We start from the raw sequence: 20,611 nt of genomic DNA, 5'->3' as shown, positions 1-20,611 counted from the left end.
CTCCGACGGTATGTTGGAATTAGAGGCTTCAAATATGCGATTAGAAATACGATGAGCCTCGTCCAAGTACTGGCAGGGCTCGTGCGGACCGAGGCCCCGAAGAAGACCCCAAGACTCCCGCCCAGAAATGACCCCTTCCCCCCCTATTTGTGCAGATTAAACAACAAACACCCGACAACCATAGGAAAGCGTTGATGGACGTCAAAAGTCTACCGTCTACCCATATACGACCGATAGAAATCATCAGCGGCACTACCACCACCGCCCATAGCAGGGCTGGCAAACCCATACCCGAGGCGCGAGGAGATGGACTGGCCGGCCTTCTGAGCAGCTGCAACCTTGGCCTGCAGCTCTGAGGTCCCCTGATCAATGACCTGCAGCTGCGACAGGTGCGAGTTGAGAATGCGAACAATTTGGGAAATCTGGAGCAAGAGTTGAAAAAATGTCAGCAAAAGGTTCTTCCCGTTGACGAGTACTCCTTCAAAAAGGAAGAAGAGACTAAGGCCTTGAACGGAAAACTTACTGGTTCGTCGGCCCGATTCGTCTTGCTGATCGTTGCAGAAGCCCCGTTGACCTCTTCGATCATACTGGTGAGATCTTTACCCATCTCGTCCAGACGATCAGAGAGCTTCTCAGCGAGTTTGTATCTGTGGTCATGCAGTCATTAGTCCTCCAGTCATTCAGACACCTGCACATCTGGGGTGGGAATGCATACGTTTTTTCACGTTCTTGATCAGGGCCCTGTTCGCCAGGTGTGACCTGCTTCGAGACCATCTCGTCGACCTCCCTTTCATATCGATCAAGCCATGAGCTCAACTCATCCTGCTGGGCCTCGACGGAGGACAATTGGCGTTCCACCTCCTGGGTAGCACGCTCTGCATCAACCGTGTTACCATAGAGCTTCTGCACCTTGGTTCCATTCTCCACAAGCATGCGATCCCATTCGGCGACTTTCTCAGCCTGCTCGCGGAAATCCTTTTGGTACTTTGTGAGATCGGTCGCCCAACGAGTGATGATCTCATCCATGGTTTTGTTCTTCAGACGAGACTGGGCCGGGGGAGCGGGCCCAGCAGTAGATTGGCCGAGAGCAGCGGCGCCAGTGCTAGCGGCACCGGCGGGAGCGACCCCAAAGGCAGGTTTATCTTTGGAGGCGTTGGCAGCAGGGGCTTGCGATGAGGACTGATCTCCAGCGGGCTTGGAAAAAAGACTCGATCCAGCGGCGGGAGTAGCAGTAGGAGTGGTAGATGTGGCTGTGGTCCCAGGAGTGGCAGTTGCCGTGGTTTTAGCACCACCCAAGGCAGAGAACATGGAGCTTCCGGTGGAAGCACTGGTGGTAGTAGGGCCAGCACCCGCGGACGAGGTGGCTCCGAGTCCTGGGAAGAGAGACTTTTGAGGAGTGGCAGTGGATGCTGTGTTGGATGGTGGCGCTGTGGTCGCTCCTCCGAGGGAGAAGGTGGGTTTACGAGCCTCACCTCCAGTAGAAGCGGCTCCACCAAGATTAGACGCAGGCTGGGAAGTAGCATTACCGGTGACGGACGGGGCTCCTCCCAAAGAAAACGCGGGCTTGGGTGTTGAGTCTCCGCCTGTAGAGGTTGCTGCAGGCGCGGCTCCAAACAATGGCTTAGACGCCGGCGCTGCGGCGGTGTTCTGGGTGGCAGATTCAGCCGGCTTGCTGTTGTTGCCAAACAGACCACCACCGGACGAGGGCGCAGTGAATGCTGGAGGCTTCGCTGCGCCAGAGGTGGCCCCTCCAAACAAACCGGATGATTGTGTTTGCGCAACAGCCGGCGTCGTAGATGATGTTGCGGGAGTCGAGGATGGAGTGGCAGAAGAACCGGTGTTCAAAGCTCCGAACAGAGAAGGTGCCTTTGATCCTGGCGGTGGCCCAGCGGGGGTAGTTGAGTTATTGCCGAACAAAGAGCCACCGGAGGGGGTTGCCGTAGCGGAAGAGCCAGCTCCAGCCCCGAACAAATTGCTCGAGGACTTCGCAGCCCCGGCGCCGCCAAATAATCCACTCGTGGCTGGCTGTCCTGGGGTGGTCGTGCTGGTGGTCGGGTTTGCAGCGCCGAAAGAGAAACCAGACGAGGTTGCGGGAGGAGTGGCAGCAGCAGTCTTACCGGCAGTACCGAAGATCGAAGGGCTCTGAGTGCCTGAAGACGCTGCGCCAAAGATCGAAGGTGTCGTGCTTCCAGCGGCGGGCGCGCCTACATTGCCGAAAAGTCCTCCTCCACCTGACGCAGTGTTTGAGCCAGTCTGATTGTTCGAACCGAAGGCACTGCCATTGGAGCCGAAAATGCTAGGTTTAGAAGCTCCATCAGAGCCCTGTCCACCAAAGCTGAATGCCATGGCGATTGTGCGTTGTGGTCAGAAAAGAAACAGCAAGCTTAGCCTCAGGTGAGAAGGCAATGAAGGGAACGGGCCGATGCCAACGAGGGCCGCAGGAGGTCGAAAGTTATTCGCCGGTGGTGTGGCCGATACGAGTCACGAGTCTGCGCTCCTGAAGACAAGGTACCAAAGCTCTGTTTGGAAAAAAAAAGAGTGCCACGAGGCGGGTTCGTGAGATGAAAGGTGGAGGACAACAACGACAATAATAATTTAGCAGGAGATTGGAGCAAGTGAGGTTGCGCGCATTGCTGCCTCAAACAACAGGCCGCCATTCTCCTGCCTCATTGCTTCTTGGATGCCTAAGGCCTTCGTGTTCTGGACTCGAATCGACTGCTTGGAGGTACCACCGTCGTCACTCTGGCGCTACAGACAATCTAACTTTATACTTCCTTGCCATTGAGGGTAGATTCTGCCTCTGTTGACTTTGAACCTCTGATTCTTACCCATGTACGAACGGTAATCCCTATATCGCGAGTATGTCGGCCGCGTCATCCGATTCCCCCACCTATCTCCAACCTCCCAGTGAGACCGTTGAGAAGGAGGACTCTGGAGCTGGGAACAATGGTAGGTTGCCCTCTGGGCCACTGTTTTGCAACTCCAGTGAAGAGAGAAGACTAAGATTTTTTTGGTGATTTCAGCCCCAGACAGCGACGAGGACCATTTTTCAGACGCCAGCGAGGGGCACTCAAATCTACAGACAAGATCGCCGCAGTCTGGGCGAGCTTCTCCTATCCCCGTTACTCGAGTGGAGCGAATCGACGACAGCGCCCACCACGGCGAGATACCCGGAACGATAGCATACGAGAAACGGATACAGGACGCAGTTCCCGATGAAATCGAGGTTCTCTCCTCGGATATCAGCGAGGGGCAGTCGAATCGTCAGGCAGAATTGCCACAGTCAGGACGGGCTTCTCCTATTCCAATCACTCGAGTAGAACGAGTTGATGATAGTGCTCAATATGGAGAGATGCCTGGCACAGACGCCTTCCAAAAAAGGACACAGGATGCGGTGCCCGACGAAATCGAGGTAGTGCCCTCCAATGCCAGCGAGGGGCAGTCAAATCTGCAAACAGAGTTGCCACAGTCTGGGCGAACCTCTCCTATCCCACTCACTCGGGTTGAGCGAGTCGACAACAGTGCTCTGCATGGCGAGATACCGGGCACAGATGCATATGAGAAACGTATACAAGATGCAGTTCCCGACGAAATCGAGGTGGTTCCAGACAACACGAGAAGCAGGAATCCTTCTCCGGCGGGGTCGCAGGACCGACCCTTGACCCCAGGCGGCTCAGAAATACCGCGAACTGTCGTTGAGAAAATAGATCCAGATGCGCCAAGTCATGGAGAAGTGCCCGGTACAGAAGCTTATGATAAACGCCGAGCAGACGCAGTGCCAGACATTGTCGCGAGGGTCTCGCCTGATGAGAAAACCCGGGACCTCACGGAGGCGACAAAAGAAGAATCAGACACTTTGAATGCCGGCCATCAACCTATCCCGGAGACACGAGTCTCCAGGGTTGACACAATACCGGCAGAAGACCAGTCGCAAACTCAAACCAAGGCCCACCAGAGATCGCCCAGCGATGCATTGCCCGACACCGTGGAAACGATCACCGATGACGCCCCGTCTACTGCTATGGGGGCAGAGGATGATTTCATAGATCCAGGGGTTGATGACGAGTTTGGTGATGATTTCGATGAGTTCGTGGATGATCAGGGTGGCATGGATGACAATGACGATTTTGGGGGATTTGACGATTTTGATGATGACTTTCAGGAGCCTGAAGTACCTGGGCATCTGACTGATGCTGGCAACGCATTTCCTCAGCAGCCCCCAGCATCTATATCTGTTGTAAGAGACGCCAAGTATTCGATCAACGCAGACTCTTAGACTGACAAGCTTTCCAGCCTCCCCTGATCGACTTTAACGACTTCACATCGACGTCTGACCTTCTTGCAGCTTTATCAGACCCGCTAGACGATCTTCTCCCCGCCGTGAAAGATCTCAGCTCTCTTCCTCCTGTCGAATCTATTCCTGATTCTTCCGCCATATTCAGCACTGAGCGCAGCCTCTCATTGTGGTCGCAGCTCGTCGCACCGCCACCACTTCAGCCTCAAAATTGGGTGAAATCTCGCATCCGCCGACTCTTTCTGGTCTCTCTGGGTGTACCTGTAGATCTGGACGAGATTTTGCCAGCATCCAAGCAAAAGAAACTCATTCTCCCGTCTATGGACATTGATAACTCAGGGAACAACAATGCCTCGCAATCCCAACCACGCAAAGAAGGCGACGAAACATCCACAACGGGGCAGGCCCCTGCTCGCCCTAAAGGCACCCGTCGGGGTGCCACGCCCCCACCCCAGCTAGATCTCTCGTCTGTTCGGCGGCTATGCGCAACGACAGATGCTGCGCTTGATGGATTGACGGATGGTGAATTGACCCAGCATGTCTCTGAGCTAGAGCAAGTCACTCTTCGTGCCAGTTCAGTCTTGGAATTCTGGCTGAAACGTCGGGATGGACTGATCAGCGAAAAGGAAGCATTCGAAGGGGTCATTGAAAATCTTGTCAGCCACGTTCGGCGAGTCCGAAAATAAAACCTTCTGACTTGAACCATTGCTGGAATTCGATGAGCAACTTGGCCACGAGTACATATACTATATCACCTATATAATCTAATGTTGGAAGCCTATGTGAATCGCTTTGCTTCATTTGTGGGTGTTCGCAGAAGTTTTCCATTCTGGCCTTCACTGCCGGACGTTACTTAGAGAAACGTCTTAGTAGTCGCGCGTCCTTGGCGGACATGTTGCAGCCCTGTGTAAGGTTGCCAGTATAAGGGGTATGAAGCCAGGTTGGAAATTTATGTGCTCCGGTGGGGGTTCACTTTTCGAATCTAACCCAGGTATGTGATTGTAATGGATCTATGTTGCGGAATGAGGCTGAATACTTCACATTCGATTCTGTCAAAATGACTCACGGGACAACCTGTTTAGGTGGAAATAAGTAAGATATGAACGCCGGTGGGATGAACCAGGCAATACCTCAGTCATGGAGTAGGATGTTAGAGTCTCACATCTCAGAAAAGCCCATGTGACCCTTGCACTTGATGCTATTTTTTTTTTTGGCTAATCCAAACACCAAATGAGAGGGAAAACAAACAGCAAGAATAAATATTGGGGTATAGATTTTTGAGAAATGGCACAGGAAACGACTTAATCAGGACACCATTGCGAAGTCGAAGAAGACATGGTTGAAGAACGAGGCGCCGAATATGAAAATCTCAATACCCCGGTCTCCAGAACCCCAAACGCTAGCAGCAGGGAAATACTCTGCGACTGAAAGCTAGAAATACAGATTGGGGGCGGGGGAATGTGATATTAATCAAGCTCAATGATACTTGGACTCTGGAACGGGCCTTTCGCAGGGCTAGCTTGTTTAGCGCGTTGGCTTTGCTCCTGGTTGCCGGTCATTTTATCCACCTTGCGTTTTGCAGATGATGTTGATTGGGGAAGTTGGCTTTGAGATGGGATTGGAGATGCCAATTCATCACTCACGGACTTGACCGTCCATGTTCCATTGGCACCGACCTGAATCGATTGGGCATTATCTATCAACCCGCCTCGCTCCAGTGCTTCTCGAACATCGACAAAAAACTCATCAATGACGAGTAATTGTGGACGGGCGTCTGCTTTACACACTGGACAAAGCCAGTTGTCATTCAGAGGTTGACTGCCGGAATTGGACTTGCGGGTGGTGACGAAGGCTTCCAAGTCGAAGCATTCGATATGCGTACAGTTGACAGAACGCACGGGAACCTTGAACACTTGAGCCATGAAAGGGTCAATGAGAGGGACGGTAAGGCTGTCAGTCACGATCGCCAGCTCGTCGTCATCGATACGGGAGCTGAGGCGTTTTGTGATGTCGGCACGGGTTTCACATGCTGGGCGGCGACGGATTTGTGCGAGAATCTCGTCATACTCGCAAATCTCCATGATTTCAACGGCTGCTTCGTAGTGTGTGGATCTACACTCGCCCGGGCCCAGAAGAAAATGAAGGTTGACCTCGTTCTCGCCTTCACGAAGATGCGCGCTGATGTCCAAAGGGAGGTCCTTACCATTGTGCACCTTGCGCCGCACGTACATCTCGTTTTGGTTGACGAAAATGTACATCACACTGGGCCAGGTAGTGCTTGCTGTGGACCAAATCGTTTCGATACTTTGAGTTTGTGAGTTGGGCACAGAAATGATCCGCAACCGATATATTCTACTGCCCGACTGGTATACTTGCAGAGATCGTTGCCCGTTTTCTCTCTGAACAGGACGCGAGATACGCTGGTAATCACTTGCTGAAATGGAAACCTTCCATCGGTAACTGAACACCTCCGGGTCAACTCCTGTTGGACGTATCAGGAATTCGCCGAGATATTGGTACAAGTGGATATCTTCTACCCCATCAGGTGTCTTTTTGACAAGCTGTTTCACCGGATCACGCAAATCGGCCTGGTGTATCCCCAGTCGCATAGGCTGCGGCTGCACTGTCAGAGGGGCTCTGTAGCCTTCAGGAGGAAGCAAAGGTGATATACCCGCCGATCGAGATTGGACAGGCTGGCTTTGAGACATCTGTACCCTGGGTGAAGAGACTGGGACCGGTCGTATGGAGGGAAATTGGCTGTTTCTTGGATGGCTTGACCGACTCATCAAGGAAGTTTGTGTGGAATTTCGATCGGCCGCCGGTCGAGCCGTGGTGGTACCGGGTGTTGTTGACTGAGAAGATCGGAATTGTTGGTTCTGGAGATACTGGACATACTGCGAAGGTTGTGGTTGTTGAGGTCGGCTGAAATAATTATGCCATCCTGGCACTGTCTGGACGTTTTGCGACTGTGAAGGTGACGGTTGGGCATGGGAATCACTTGTCAGGGCTGAGCCTGCCACGTGAGGTGCCGCTGTTAATGCGACCATGTGGGTTGGTCTGTTTGAAATATTAGGATCAGCTCCCTGTCTGTGCCTCGCGTTCACCGGCGGCGACATTGCCGCCAGAGTTTGAAATCCGTCACGAATCGCTGGCCTGGTCTGCCTCGCTTCCTGGGCCGATATCGGGAGATCTCTCGCGTCCCAAATATGACGTGAAAAGAGAGCATCTGCCTCTTGAGAAGGCAAGAGGGGGGGTTGAACAAGCGGCGACAAGTTGGCGGGCACTTGTTGGCCATTCAATGGTAAAGTAGAGCTCGAAGCAGTGGATGAACTAGGCATATAAGACTGGGAGACCGACCCTGGTCTTTGCGCCGCAGCCTCATTTTGACGTTGTGTAGGGCTTGGAGCAGTAGAGGAACCGGGCTGGTTGAATTGCGCATCATCCCCCCGTGATTTGGTCGCTCCTCCAGTTTGACGTGCTACCCGGTTCAGATTGTGACTGGATGAGAGTTGAGACTCGCCCGGGGCTGCGCACAGCCCGTGCTTCATGGGGACTGCGCGATAGTCCTCGATTAAAGCGGCAATAGCCTTTTCTGGGGCATTGCGATCAACCAGGAACTGATTTTTGTGATATATACGCTCAAGAAGGTCTATTTTCCAGTGCTCATATAGACGCCGACATGTAGATAGGAAGATCACTTCGCACAAGACTGGAGACTTTGCACAGTACTGTTGCGTTAACTCCATCACGAGTGGGGGATAGCCACGTTCGTAGAAATGGCGAATGGCGTCGACTGTCAAGCGATCCGCTAGTTTCATGAGACAATCCCGAACCATTTCAAAGACAGCAGGGAACCATGAGGCTTGAACGGTTTTTCCTATCGCCCAAGGATAATCGCAAAATGCGTCAACCAGCGCTCTGGGCAATGCCGAGTTGTCCGCCAGCAGATCCGCTAGTTTATGCATCCCCGATACACAATGCTCATTGCCGAGGGCCGGAAATCTGGCGAAGAATCCCGGAGGGTCCCTATAAACCTCACAGAACAGCTGATGAAGCACGATGTAGACAATGTCGCGCTTCGAGCAAGCCTTAAGTAGGAGCGCCGCCCGGGGGCCTCCAATACCGGAGCGAAGAGTATTTGCGTGTTTGATCAGCTGTTCTGCGTTCTGACTCCACAAAGTCCAAGTGCCTGCCACGGGTAGTGTCATCTTGAGGGACTGCGGCAGCCCTTCTGGTGTGACCTGGTGTAACTGCGACTCGTTCGCATGACTTTCCTCCGCCGTTGAGGTCGAGAGCGGCACCGTCGATGGGCTGAATTGGAAGCAGCGTAGGTTTTGGGGCGATGGATCGGGCTGGCCATCGACAGGTTGACTGGACTGTTCTGGAGGAGCGCAATTGCCAAGCCGGACGGGATTCGGTTGTGAGCTCGCCACTCGTGTCTGTGTCTCCGACGAGCTTCCCGTAGAGATACCCTTGGAAATGTGCACGGAGCAACGAGCCTGGTGACTCAGAGTTGATTGAGCGAGGCCAGTATCCGCCTCATCACGTCGTGGCGGTGTTGGAGCACGTGTCTCGAGAGCTGCCGTTGCTGTCACCGCTGATGCCTGGCTGGTCGCAGTTGGGCTGGTAGCGACGATCGCGATCGAGGCCGCGGTCGAGGAGAGAGGAGGAGGAAGTGGTGGTGGTAATGGGGGGGAAAGTCGAGGAGAAGCAGGCGTTAGATGAGATCCAGGACTAGGAACTGGCGACGGAAGCGCAAACGCCGTCGAGGCTGTAAGCTTGCTGGCAATGCTCAATGAAGGCAATGGTTGAGACGAGGCTGCAGATGAAAGCTCTGTACCGGGTGTCACTGGCGACGGGAGGGAAATCTCTGTCGAGCCCAGGTGGGAAGCCTCTTGCGAGATTTCGGAAGCACTACGTCCATGATGAGATTTTGTTGCTTTTGATGCGGACTTGTCCGCCGCTCGTGGCTCGCGTAGTGGATACGGTCTCTCCCCCACCGAGGTCATCCAATCCTTCTGGACGCTGCCCAGAAACAAGCTCGCGGTGGAGTTCGACTCCTCAAGAAAGTGAGAAGCACGTTGCGACCGTGAAGTACCGGGTGATCTCATGGTGGACACCAGATCATCGTCCGTGGCCAGTCCGAGAGAGAAAGACAAGGAGGACTGGTGACACACTCTCTCTCAGCGCTAAACGGGGGCTCACTTCAGCTCGAACAGGCGAACAAAGGACTGAAGAACCCTGGCGACGGATGACCAACCCCATGCTCCGGCCCCCTGGTCGGCTCTGTTGACAATGCAATCAATTGTCATTCTCTTTTTTTGAATCTGTTTTGCACCAGACGATGGATGTCCTGCTGAGTTTGCTGCTCACCTGGTCAGTCTAGGATTGCAGTGTCGTCCCGACAGTTTGTCAGATACACACTGGACGAAGCACTCTCATCCACCTCCAGTAAGTCAACTATTGTATGTCCCCCAGTCTGACCTGAGTAGCAAGGGTATGTCACGCTTCTGATACACCGATCAATCTTATTTGTGGAAGATATCAATGGAAGAAGAGACAATACACCATATAATTAGTCTCAGTCTCGAGGAAGTAGAATCATATCTGAAGATGAATTACTGAATGTCCACGCTCAACCTAACACTGTCATCGGTATCCGATGTACTAATTCCACGTCGCGACCGCACGTTTGTCTATGGTCCTTCACTTCTCACACATACACACAGGACAGTTTCCAGTCACACAAGCAAACCACCCAACAGGCTTCCTATATCAGATGAGAAAAATGTGCAATCAGTTGGAACAAGTCAAAGCTAGACCGATGAGATGCTTTACATCCAAGCTCACCTAGGCGCCTTAGATGAGAGAAGCTTGAAAATCTAACCAGATTCCTCGTTCCAGTAGTGATGACAAATTTTGCTGAAAATCATTCAGTCGTGCGTCGCATAGGTAGACCATTGAATAGGCGATGGCCATAGCTGCTGCCTACCACAATAAGACTTTCTTCCTTTCCTCCGCAAGTACCATCTTCGACCTATTAGATCGGGACCAAATCCATTTTGAACGGACCGAGGCAGAATCTACATCTCTAATTGGATCGAATACTTGTTATGCTCTTCAAGATATAGAGCCCTTTTCAATCAGTGCTTTTAATACCCTTTCACAATAGCGCCCGCCAGCCAATCAAACTCAATTTGCATAGCGTCTCTCGTTTCATCACACACTAACGCAAACGGTGAGTGACTGGAGCAACGTGGCACCCGTCACATTCCAGACTCCGTCGGTCCAGTCTCGAACAGAAAAAGATCCAGATGTGTAGAAAGGAAGTGCAAGGTGGGAGAGAACACATAACAAGGTGATCGTGTAAAATTAAAGACCAAGAAACTTCTGCAGATCTCCTCCACCAGGGTTTCTTTCTCTGCCTTTCTGAGGCTCCGAGCCTCGCTCTTCAAGAAGGCTATCGACTGATCGGCAGACTTTCTAGGCTTCGACGCTCGGACCGGTGCTTGCGAACAGGTTGCTTTATCGTCCCCCCTTCGTTGTAGAATTTCACCTCATGATGAATCAAAATCGCACCTAGTATGTACAGTTAGTAAGAGTGAAGCTTTTAAAGAACTCTGCGAGCGGGTAAAATCTTATTGAACCCTGAGCGATCCAGATTCACATAGAAGTGATTCTGCCAGCTTCTCCGCAAGGTGTGGACAAGGTTTCGTGTAGGGTTCCTGTTACACACGTCCAGAGGCCGCAGAGTGCAGACTATGTACTTTTTTTTCTCTTTGCTCACATTCTACCTTTCCCAACCAGATGATGAATACCTTTCAGCATGTCCTGATTTGCTTGGTGCATGCTGTAGGACATGCTGTCAAATAGAACTGCTCCCTGTCTGTCACCAAGTGGGTCTGATTGCTTGAGACACCTAGCGATCTACAGTACATGGAATTCTCTCTAGATGATATGACCTCTCTGAAAGATTCTCGATCAAAATTTGGATACGATGATGGTCTAGCTTGTAGTGATCTTTCTGCTGTTTATTTTTTTTGTTCTTCCATGTGTGAGACATGACAATCTTTGACCACAAGTGCATACAATGAGCACTAAAAGCTGCGATGTAGCAATAGTGCCGGCAGATGGGTTGGGACTGCAGACCAGCCATCACAATGGAATGGCTAGGGAGCTTCCTCATTCAGCCTTTCTCAACAATTCAATTAGGTCAGTAATTGTGTACACGACACAGTGCTGGAAAATAGTTCACTTTCTCCAGTGAACCTAGGTGCTCCGCTCAACAGGTCAACGCCCGCGTGCCCGAGTCCACTAGATCAAGGAATACCTTGATTCACTTGTTGCCTCTTTGAATCCACAACTCTAGTGCATCTCGTGGGAGAATCAATGACACCTGGAATTCTTTTAGCACAAAAAATGTTTTGTGAACTTTTCACCGAGTATGCGAGATGGATCTCGCGACCAAGTAGACCCATTGCCCATTTAGGCAGTCCATTCCTTTTTTTTTGCCTTTTGATTTTTTTTTACCCAGGCATTTGCATTCTGATTGCTTTTTGATTTTCTTCATCATTTCAAATGACCCACTAGAAATCCAACCAGCCCAGTGCCTTGAACCAGTCCTTTCTCAAGTGCCGGGCTTCAAGTGCTCATTTGGTATGCAGCTGGTGGGCCCGGGCCGTGGAACTGTGGCTTTCGCATCCAGAACACACCCTCTTTCGGTCTTGACGGCCGCACACGTCACTTGGATCCTGTTTCGGTCCTGCAAGAATCAATGGACTATGGAGGACTTTGGACGAAACGGAAATGCTCATTTATGAACAGGCCCTGACTGGCTGAACAAAGGTGGGATTCATCAGACTGGACGGCCAGGAAAATGATCCAGTGAAGGTCCTACCTTACCAAGTTACTTCGATGCCGCAGTTCTCCTGTGTGCTTCCCTTTACGGAACTGGTAGAGACTAGATCGAGTCCAGGATGTCTTCGGTCAAGAGATTATTTTCCCTCCACCGCCAACTTTCTTTTACACCCTCCTTTTCTGGATCCATCTGCTCATGGTGGAAGGAGGATTCTGTATCAGAACCTTGACCTCGTGCACAGAAGTTACAGCACTCAATCGGGTGTCTACTTAGCCCTCACTGCGAAGGAAAAGAAAAAAGAGAGAGAGTACATGATTACGACTCCTATACATCGTCCACTGGAGTTCGGCCCAAGGTTTTGGTACCTTCGAGACCAGGACCTTCAGTCCGTCGCCCGAGTCCCGGTCATTCGCCATCTCTCTCTTCTTGATTATCTTCCCAATCTCGAGCAGTGTTTCCGGCCACTTTCCACTTCGACCTCACCAAGACCTGTACAAGGCTTTCTTCCACCACCTGTTCCTTTTTGCACACTGATTCTTAATCCAATTCGCCGGATTGGAGATTTGGGGTCATTCTTTCCCTTCCCGCTGACCGAGTGCCCTCCACGGCCACTGCGTCTACGCCACCGTGCAGCGTGTAATTTCCCAGTGGGCGCATCGCATCCTCTGCAGCGAATCTCTGCAGGCGGGAGAAGGAAGCTTCCGATCCACATTTCTGGTTAGCTTCTCCCAAGACCCCGCGAGCTAACGACAAGACCAGAAGGAACCCAAAAGGACCCAAAAGGACCAGAGCCCTGATCTCGCTCTCGCTCGCCTTTTAGGCGCTAGATTCCTCGTGCCCTGCGGCATTCCCTCCCCTTCCCCCCGCGCGCGCAAGTGAATAGTACCTCCTGCGGTATCTCGGTCAATACAAAGTTCTCCGACCGACCCGACCTCTTCTTCTCGTTCTTCTGATCTCTTTTCCTTCCCCGAGAGGGCTGCGCCAACCTATTTTTCGTCCATCTCTTCCCCCTCAGTCCATGTCCAGCGATTGACCTGATCACCGCGACTGACCCGCTCCTTCGGCCTCGGCACCCCCCTCCGCGTAGGATTGGAACCCTCCCGAATCGTGCGATCGAGGGTCGGCCAAGAATGGCTGCCAATGCGCCGGCCACCCCGGCGCCGCCTCTCAATGTCCAGCGCGGTCATTATCTTTGGGTCCTCCGTACGTCCTAGCCAACATGCATGTCGCGGGCATCATCTATGCGCCGTCGTGTCAACCACCTTCCCCCCGCTCCGGGGGGTGTTGGCGAGACCTGGTAGACACTGAGAGTCTAATTCATTACAGATGAACACACCCCGCGCGGGGATGACGAATTGCGCATGAAACGTGGCGATGTCATTTTGTTGGAGGAAATGGATGAAGAGTTCCAGGATGGATGGTGGCTAGGCGAGCATCCGGGGACTGGTCAAAAGGGTCTTTTTCCTGCAGGTATGCGCATCGGTCGTTACCCGATTGAAATTTCCCAAAGCACCGAACAGATGGGACAAAAAATCGCAGTGGGAAAAAAAATAAAGGATGAAAAACACTGTGGAGGGCCGAACAACGCGAAAGCTCACACAGTCATTGAAATGCAGGTTTTACTCGAAAAGCGCAACCTCACGAGATTCCCGCAAGCTATCGACTTCCCAGCTCCCTCGAGCACATCCAGACTGACCTAGGCTCCCATCCAGCGGCGTCGGAGAGTCCAGAGGCGCTCAGTCGGGAGCCATCCACTCCGATTGAGACCTCCTTCAGTGCGATCAGTAGCGAGCAATCCACCCCTCAGGCGTCGCGGCCAGGAACTGCGACCGAAATGACGAGTTCGCCTCAGCAGTATCATCAACAGCAACGCTCGGTATCATCTCCAGTGCAAAGACCGGGCAGTCTCGCAGCAAACATACAAGAGGCTTTTCGAAGGTCCATTGATAGCCACGCCACCGGCGAGGAAAGCCCCGTGATGAACGAGACTCTGAGTGTCATCGATGAGCATATCACGGACATGAACACTCCTCGCCACAGCCTGTCAACCCAGGATGCAAGGACCGCGAACGATTCCGCCAGCGAGTATAGCAGTCATCTCAGCCATCGCATCTCTTACATCAACGGGAACGAGACTGATGAGGAGGAGAATACGCGACTGACCCTAGAAGAGGTCCGCCGATGGAACCCCTCCGAGACCGCCAAGCATCTCCGGGAACTTGATGTCGACCAGAGTCATTGTGAGATCTTTGAACGAGAGGAAATCACCGGTGACGTGCTTTTGGAAATGGATCAGGATACGATTTTCATGAAGCATTTCGACCTCGGCGTCATGGGAAAACGGCTCAAAACGTGGCACAAGATCAAGGCATTCCAAGAGGAGGTCAAGGGCATCACGCCGCAGACCGATTCGACACGCGGTTCCATCTCCAGCTACGCAGGGTCGGCTGGCCCTGCCCGCTCCGAGGAGCGCTCGCTGTCGCGGGCCGGCCAGACAAACACCTTCCTACCTCGAATCCCGACTGTTTCTGAACGATCTGGACCTGGATTTGCACCTCGGATCGCTACCATGCCTGGGCAGTATCCTCGCTTAGCAAGTACCGGGACCTCTCCGATGACTGTCAACGCGCCTCAGTTCACGCAATTCACGAGCGAATCTCCCCGGAGGGTTTCTGCCGCATCCATCCGTGACTACAATCGGCGTCACTCGTCCATCGACGCAACCAACCGTATCATGCCAGAAGGTCCCGCGAGTGGTGGTCATCAGAAAAAACCGTCCTTTGATAGGGCTTGGACGCTCAACAACGGAGCCTCCCAACCACTGCCCGCTCGTCCGGGAACATCGGTAGGGACAGCGCCGGGGTACCGTGGGCCGCAAGCGTTGGAACCAGAGGCGGATGCACCCGGGCGTGTTGATGATCTCGAAAGAGGATACTTTTCGGGAACCGAAGTGGACTCACGACGGTCTCGACGTTTACAAAAGCGAACGTCCACCGGTGGTAGCATCTCTCACTCTCGCAAATCGAGCTTCGCCGATGACCCGAGCCGCCTCAACAATGCAGGCGCAGGGAATCGACGGTCTCGAGTCAACAGTGTTGATTCTGTCCGTGACGTGGTTCCACGACCGTCGCCGGTCGCTTCGGCCAGCCACGGAACACCGCCGAAGAGTCGGTTCAGAAGTATGAGTACCCGAGTGTCGTCACGCAGCGGTAATGATTCGCAGTCGTCGACCCGAGAACCCAAACCTGGGTTCTTTGCGAGTTTCGGTCCCTTGATCCGGAACAAGAATGATTCCAAGGGTGAGGGCAAGAGTGTCGTTGGCGGGAACGTGGGAGACAGTTCTGTTCGCTCCTCAACCGCCACTTCTCAGTCGGCAAAAGCGGGCGTGGCAGAGCCCACGATGCGACGAACGGCCGGCAACCGCGCCATCTCCGAGGTTGTCAGCAAAGGCGGCAGCGACAACTCGGCGCCTGTGTCGCCTCGTGATTATGACCCCATGACTGGCCGTACCGGATCTACCACACCATCTGGCACGTCCAAGAGCTCCGAGCGCCACAGTACGGACGAATCTGGAAAGGCCGCTGAGGGTACTGGAGCTGTCCCTCGGGCGCGTATGGTGAAGACAAAGAAGGAGACCAGCGCTTACACTCGCGGCTTGGAGAAGAAGTCCCCTCGAGAGCAGGTCGATGGCTGTGACTACAGTGGCTGGATGAAGAAACGCTCCTCCAATTTGATGACGACCTGGAAGCCTCGGTTGTTCGTTCTTCGTGGTCGTCGTCTTTCTTATTACTATTCCGAGAAAGACACAGAAGAGCGGGGCTTGATTGACATCACCGCCCATCGCGTGCTCCGTGCTGACAACGATCCCATCATTGCCTTGCACGCGACAGTCACTGGTTCTACGGCAATGCCGGCTAATGCCAATGCGCTTGATAATGGAGCAGGCTTGAAGGGGTCGAATGCCGCTCTCGCCACCAAAGACAGCAGCGGGCCATTCTTCTTCAAGCTCGTGCCCCCAAAGTCGGGTAATTCGCGCACCGTGCAATTCACCAAGCCCACTACCCACTACTTCCAGGTCGACACGGTGCAGGAGGGTCGGCTTTGGATGGCCGCGCTCATGAAGGCGACCATCGAGCGTGATTTATCCGGCAAAGTGGAGACCAGCAACAAGCAAAAGACTATCAGCCTCAAACAGGCGCGCATGATGCAGGCGCGTCCTCCGGCTCTGATGAATCCTCCAGCAGGCTTGAGTCAAGCGAGTCCAGCTCCTGCGCAAGGTGAAGAGGATCAAGGCCTTCGGATTAACGGTCTTAATCTGAACAAAGTGACTCCGGCGCCAAGTGATCTTCCACGGGCCGACGAAGCCGAACAGAACTCGGGCGAGGAGCCGGTCGCCACGGCCCCTTCAGACTCAAACCAACTTGGTGAGATCAACATTGGCAACTCGCCTCTCCTTCCAGATGTGTTGGTCGGAGATGATTCCAAGTGAAAATTGTATTCACGTATAATATTGTTTTCTGCAGCACAAGGGCAGGGACTTTTAATTTCCCCCTCGCCCTGCAACCACACCCTGCGCAAGCGGCTTAAGACTGTTGCTATCTTGTTTTTTTATTCTTCGTCCTTCCACCTTTCCTTCTTTTATACCACCCTTGGTTTTGGTGCTGCTCCCCTTCGCTGTTGAATTGTTTTTTGTTCTTCTCTGAATGGCCCCCTAAACACCTTTGCTCGTGTTTCACGGCCGGACTCCCTTTTTCCACTATCTCATTTTCCCCTTCTTCCCCTTTTTCTTTTTTTTTTCTGACGGCGTTTGATGTGATATACCCCCTCGATCTCTGACTCCTCTTGCCTCTTCATTATCTTGTGGTCTCGGGTGAGTTGTCTGTTGAGTTGATTACCCGCTCTTTGTGAGAACTGTCGTTACTTTCCTCGTCCATTCTATCGGGGGACGATCTTCAGGATTTCAGCTACCTTATCTCTACCTGGTTATCGAAATTCAATCACAAATCAGCAAATGGTAATTTTGTTGGTGATATCCGTGGCTATTTCTGGAAAAAACTCGCGTTCTTCATACGTACTGGCCTTTCCCACTTCTTTTGTGAAGTGCAATATTACGTAGCTTCCACTCGCCATGGTCAAGGCCCATGCATGCACCTATCTGCCCGTGGTCCAACTCGGAGATCCAGTACATCCAGTCGCCGAGGTTGAATGTCTTTGCATGTCCAAGGATTGCTTCCTCTCGTGCATTCACCGGAGAATTGCAATGCCACTCGTCTCTGTTCAATGTTGCGACAGAAGAAAATCTAGACATTGATGCTTGTTGAAGGCATTTCTAGTTGTATCAGGCTGTTGCTGTGGTCGGTTAGGAAATCTCTCTGATCCCATTGGTAATTTTCTGGGAGTCAGTCCAGCACCACAGCACCAGGGCTGTCCATTTCATAGACTACTAGAAGGCATAAATCTCCATCAGGTACGGCAGAATCCGGTCCAGTCATTGACGTCGAGGTTTGATCATAAATCGGATTTGTGTCCCAAACTAGTAACTCGGATATGACGGTTGCAAGTTTTCTATTGATCTGGGACCGGTTTGCGTTTATCGAGTCACGAGATAGAACAGAGGTCTTGCTCACCTTTATATCCTGAGGGAAGTGAGAGATATCCAGAGCCTCGATGAAGTCGAGAAGTCGACCCCATTCAGTTGATTGAGTAGGTAGGTGGTGGCAGTATCCGAATATGTTGAGGTTGTATCTATGCACGAATATATATTGTGTATTCTTGCCCTGCGCGGTGTATCGACCGGAGATGGGAAATGTCAAACCTGGAAATCAGTCCAGATCAGACCATTGAATAGGTCTTGTAGGTAAGAATTCACTGAATTAGGTCATCTATTCTAATTTCCTTGAAATGCACCCAGAAGGCCATCTTGTCGTCCATCCATAGCCTGAAGGGGTGTGTGTGTGCGTGGCTGTACCTCTGGAGAGACGGTCTCAGTGCCAAGGAATGCGGAGCGGGGCCTTACTTTGTCGGAGGTTGAACTCCCCCCCAGGTTTGGTTATCTTATCGCCTCGAGAGAAAATTGATCGACAAAATAGTACGCAGGCCACGGGGTTTTCCCCTTTCTCGAATTCTCTCTGCCGCCTGCAGCAGCGCTCCCTCGGCGTAACGTGTCAATAATGCTGTATACCATTCCTTTCTAGATTGACGACTTCGTATTCCCCTCTATCCTTCAATTTGTGGCACCTCATGACCCTCCGCGCACTGCTGAGCCGCGTGTTTACGCTCCTTTTCCCCATCACCCTCGCGGCCTCCATCTATCTTTACCTATACCCTATAATCAATGGCTGTGGCTTCCCACTCCCCCATGGCTCTGCGCCCAGAGAGTCCAGCAATTCTTCAAGGCTGACCGCCTGGGAACGAAATGTCGCAGTCAACACCTTCCTTCAACACGTTCGCGCCCCGCCTGTCGCATCGGACCCTCAGCCGGCCATTTTCCGACTGCTGGTCCTCGCTGATCCACAGCTGGAAGGCGACACGTCTCTCCCATTTCCCGAGTGGAAGCTGTGGCCGCGCTTACGTACCCACTGGCGCGCAACTCAAGATGCCGTATCCGAAGCCTCGTTCACGATGCCTATTCACCAAATCCCCACGGATCCAAGCGTTCTGAATAACATCACCGTAGGAGTGAAGACATTCTTGACGGAGGACATCCCCCGGTCACTGCGTGCCACTCTGAAGCAAGTCGATCTCGTTGGCAACGACTACTACCTCGCACACATCTATCGCACGCTCTTTTGGTGGACTCGACCAACCCACACGACAGTGCTGGGCGACCTTCTCGGGAGCCAGTGGATCGATGATGAGGAGTTTTCGCGGCGTAGTAGGCGATACTGGCAGCGTGTGTTCCGTGGCGCACAGCGGGTAGACGATCAAATCACCCAGACAGGTGCACGGACGGGTGATCAAGGCCCTGCTCAGCAGGCGCTGGAACCTTTGGGACTCGGGGCTGATCCCGCCTGGCCGCGGCGAATCATTAATGTGGCTGGGAATCATGACATCGGGTATGCGGGCGATGCGAATGAGGCGCGAATCGAGCGCTTTGAGCGCGAGTTTGGCCGCGTCGACTGGGATATTCGTTTCCAGCATCCGCCCGTTACTGTGTCGGACGGGTCGACGGTCACGCCGACTTTGCATTTGATCAATTTGAACACGCTGCTCTTTGATACGCCGGCCTTGTCTCAGGATCTCCAGTCTCGCAGTTACTCTTACCTGAACGATTTGATCAGTCATCGCCTGTATCCAGTGGAGGACCGGTCGACCTTTACGTTGCTCCTCACACATTTACCCATGCACAAAGAGGAAGGAATCTGTACGGATGGACCCTTGTTCACCTTCCACGAGGAAGATGATAGCGAAGGCCCGGAGGATGTGCCACGCTGGCACGCGGGTGGGTTAAGAGAGCAGAACCACCTGAGTGACCATATCAGCGCAAGTGGTATCTTGCAGGGAATCTTTGGATTGAGTGGAGATGCGAATGCAGCTTATGGAGGCTACGGCCGGAATGGAGTCATTCTCACGGGCCACGACCACACTGGCTGCGATGTTATTCATTATGTCAACCGCACCCTCACCGGCACCACCGCGTCGCACGACGGATCGATGGAAGAATCGGACGGCTCATCGTCCAGTCTCAACTGGCGGTGGTCCGCCCAACGCTTCAACAAGTACCGACCGGAGAGGCCGACTGGGCCCTCTATCCGTGAAGTGACCCTGCGCGCTATGATGGGCGAGTTTGGAGGAAACGCCGGCCTTCTTTCTGCATGGTTCGACCTTGACCAGGGGGAGTGGAAGTATGAGATCAGCATGTGTCCGGCAGGAGTCCAGCATTTCTGGTGGACGGTTCATGTGCTCATCCTGGTCACTTTGATCGTGGGTATCCTCGCGTTCATTGCCAAGGTACACGAGAACGGCGGGCTATCCGTTGCGAACCCAATGCGCTCCCTTGCGGCGCAATTAAAGGGAGGCGATCACAATGGGAAATCTCCAATGGGTAAAATCACCTATGGGTAGGTGGGCATGGGATGGATGGAGAACGATTTGCATCCCTCGAGGAACCAATCGAGTGTACTTTTGACATGATCAAACTTTTATTGTAAATATACTCGCGGAGTTTGTTGATTCTTTTATTTTTTTTTCTGCCTCCCCCCCCACACTCATGCATTTAGTTTAAACATTTTCAATTAAAAAAGGAAGAAGAAAAGTCTAAATTTGGAGTGAATGTACCCGGAAAGTGGTATACACAAGAACGTCGAGACTATCCATCTGCATTGCAGGGATCGGTGTAGGTTGGACCTTTTTACAGAATGAGGTAGATCCGTTGCGCCGGCGAGATGTCTCATTGCGCACGCGAGAGCTGCTCTACTAGATTCATATTGGGGGTTCCTAGGGTATGTGCATATACAAGC

The 20,611-nt window shown here is 52.7% G+C and overlaps 5 protein-coding genes across 5 annotated transcripts; 3 read left to right on the top strand and 2 right to left on the bottom strand.

Annotated features, from left to right (window-relative positions):
- Positions 1 to 209: 209 nt before the first annotated feature.
- POX_b02654 (Nucleoporin NSP1) lies at positions 210 to 2,346 on the bottom strand (the record flags this gene model as incomplete). The annotated part of the gene is made up of 3 exons (XM_050111566.1): positions 210 to 422; positions 524 to 647; positions 716 to 2,346. The coding sequence occupies 3 exons, from the start codon at positions 2,344 to 2,346 to the stop codon at positions 210 to 212; spliced, it is 1,968 nt and encodes a 655-aa protein (XP_049971912.1).
- A 515-nt stretch (positions 2,347 to 2,861) lies between these two features.
- On the top strand, positions 2,862 to 4,980 carry POX_b02653 (uncharacterized protein; the record flags this gene model as incomplete). The annotated part of the gene is made up of 3 exons (XM_050111565.1): positions 2,862 to 2,949; positions 3,024 to 4,237; positions 4,294 to 4,980. 3 exons carry the CDS (start codon positions 2,862 to 2,864, stop codon positions 4,978 to 4,980), a joined length of 1,989 nt encoding a protein of 662 aa, XP_049971911.1.
- A 780-nt stretch (positions 4,981 to 5,760) lies between these two features.
- On the bottom strand, positions 5,761 to 9,405 carry POX_b02652 (uncharacterized protein; the record flags this gene model as incomplete). The annotated part of the gene is made up of 1 exon (XM_050111564.1): positions 5,761 to 9,405. One exon carries the CDS (start codon positions 9,403 to 9,405, stop codon positions 5,761 to 5,763), a length of 3,645 nt encoding a protein of 1,214 aa, XP_049971910.1.
- A 3,877-nt stretch (positions 9,406 to 13,282) lies between these two features.
- On the top strand, positions 13,283 to 16,641 carry POX_b02651 (uncharacterized protein; the record flags this gene model as incomplete). The annotated part of the gene is made up of 3 exons (XM_050111563.1): positions 13,283 to 13,355; positions 13,479 to 13,622; positions 13,769 to 16,641. 3 exons carry the CDS (start codon positions 13,283 to 13,285, stop codon positions 16,639 to 16,641), a joined length of 3,090 nt encoding a protein of 1,029 aa, XP_049971909.1.
- Positions 16,642 to 18,392: 1,751 nt separating this feature from the next.
- Positions 18,393 to 20,216, top strand: POX_b02650 (uncharacterized protein; the record flags this gene model as incomplete). The annotated part of the gene is made up of 1 exon (XM_050111562.1): positions 18,393 to 20,216. One exon carries the CDS (start codon positions 18,393 to 18,395, stop codon positions 20,214 to 20,216), a length of 1,824 nt encoding a protein of 607 aa, XP_049971908.1.
- Positions 20,217 to 20,611: the final 395 nt, after the last annotated feature.

Source organism: Penicillium oxalicum, chromosome II (assembly GCF_001723175.1).
Source record: "Penicillium oxalicum strain HP7-1 chromosome II, whole genome shotgun sequence".
Lineage (NCBI taxonomy): Eukaryota > Fungi > Ascomycota > Eurotiomycetes > Eurotiales > Aspergillaceae > Penicillium > Penicillium oxalicum.
Note: the sequence above shows the minus strand (reverse complement) of the source record. Positions and strands in the feature narration are given on the sequence as shown.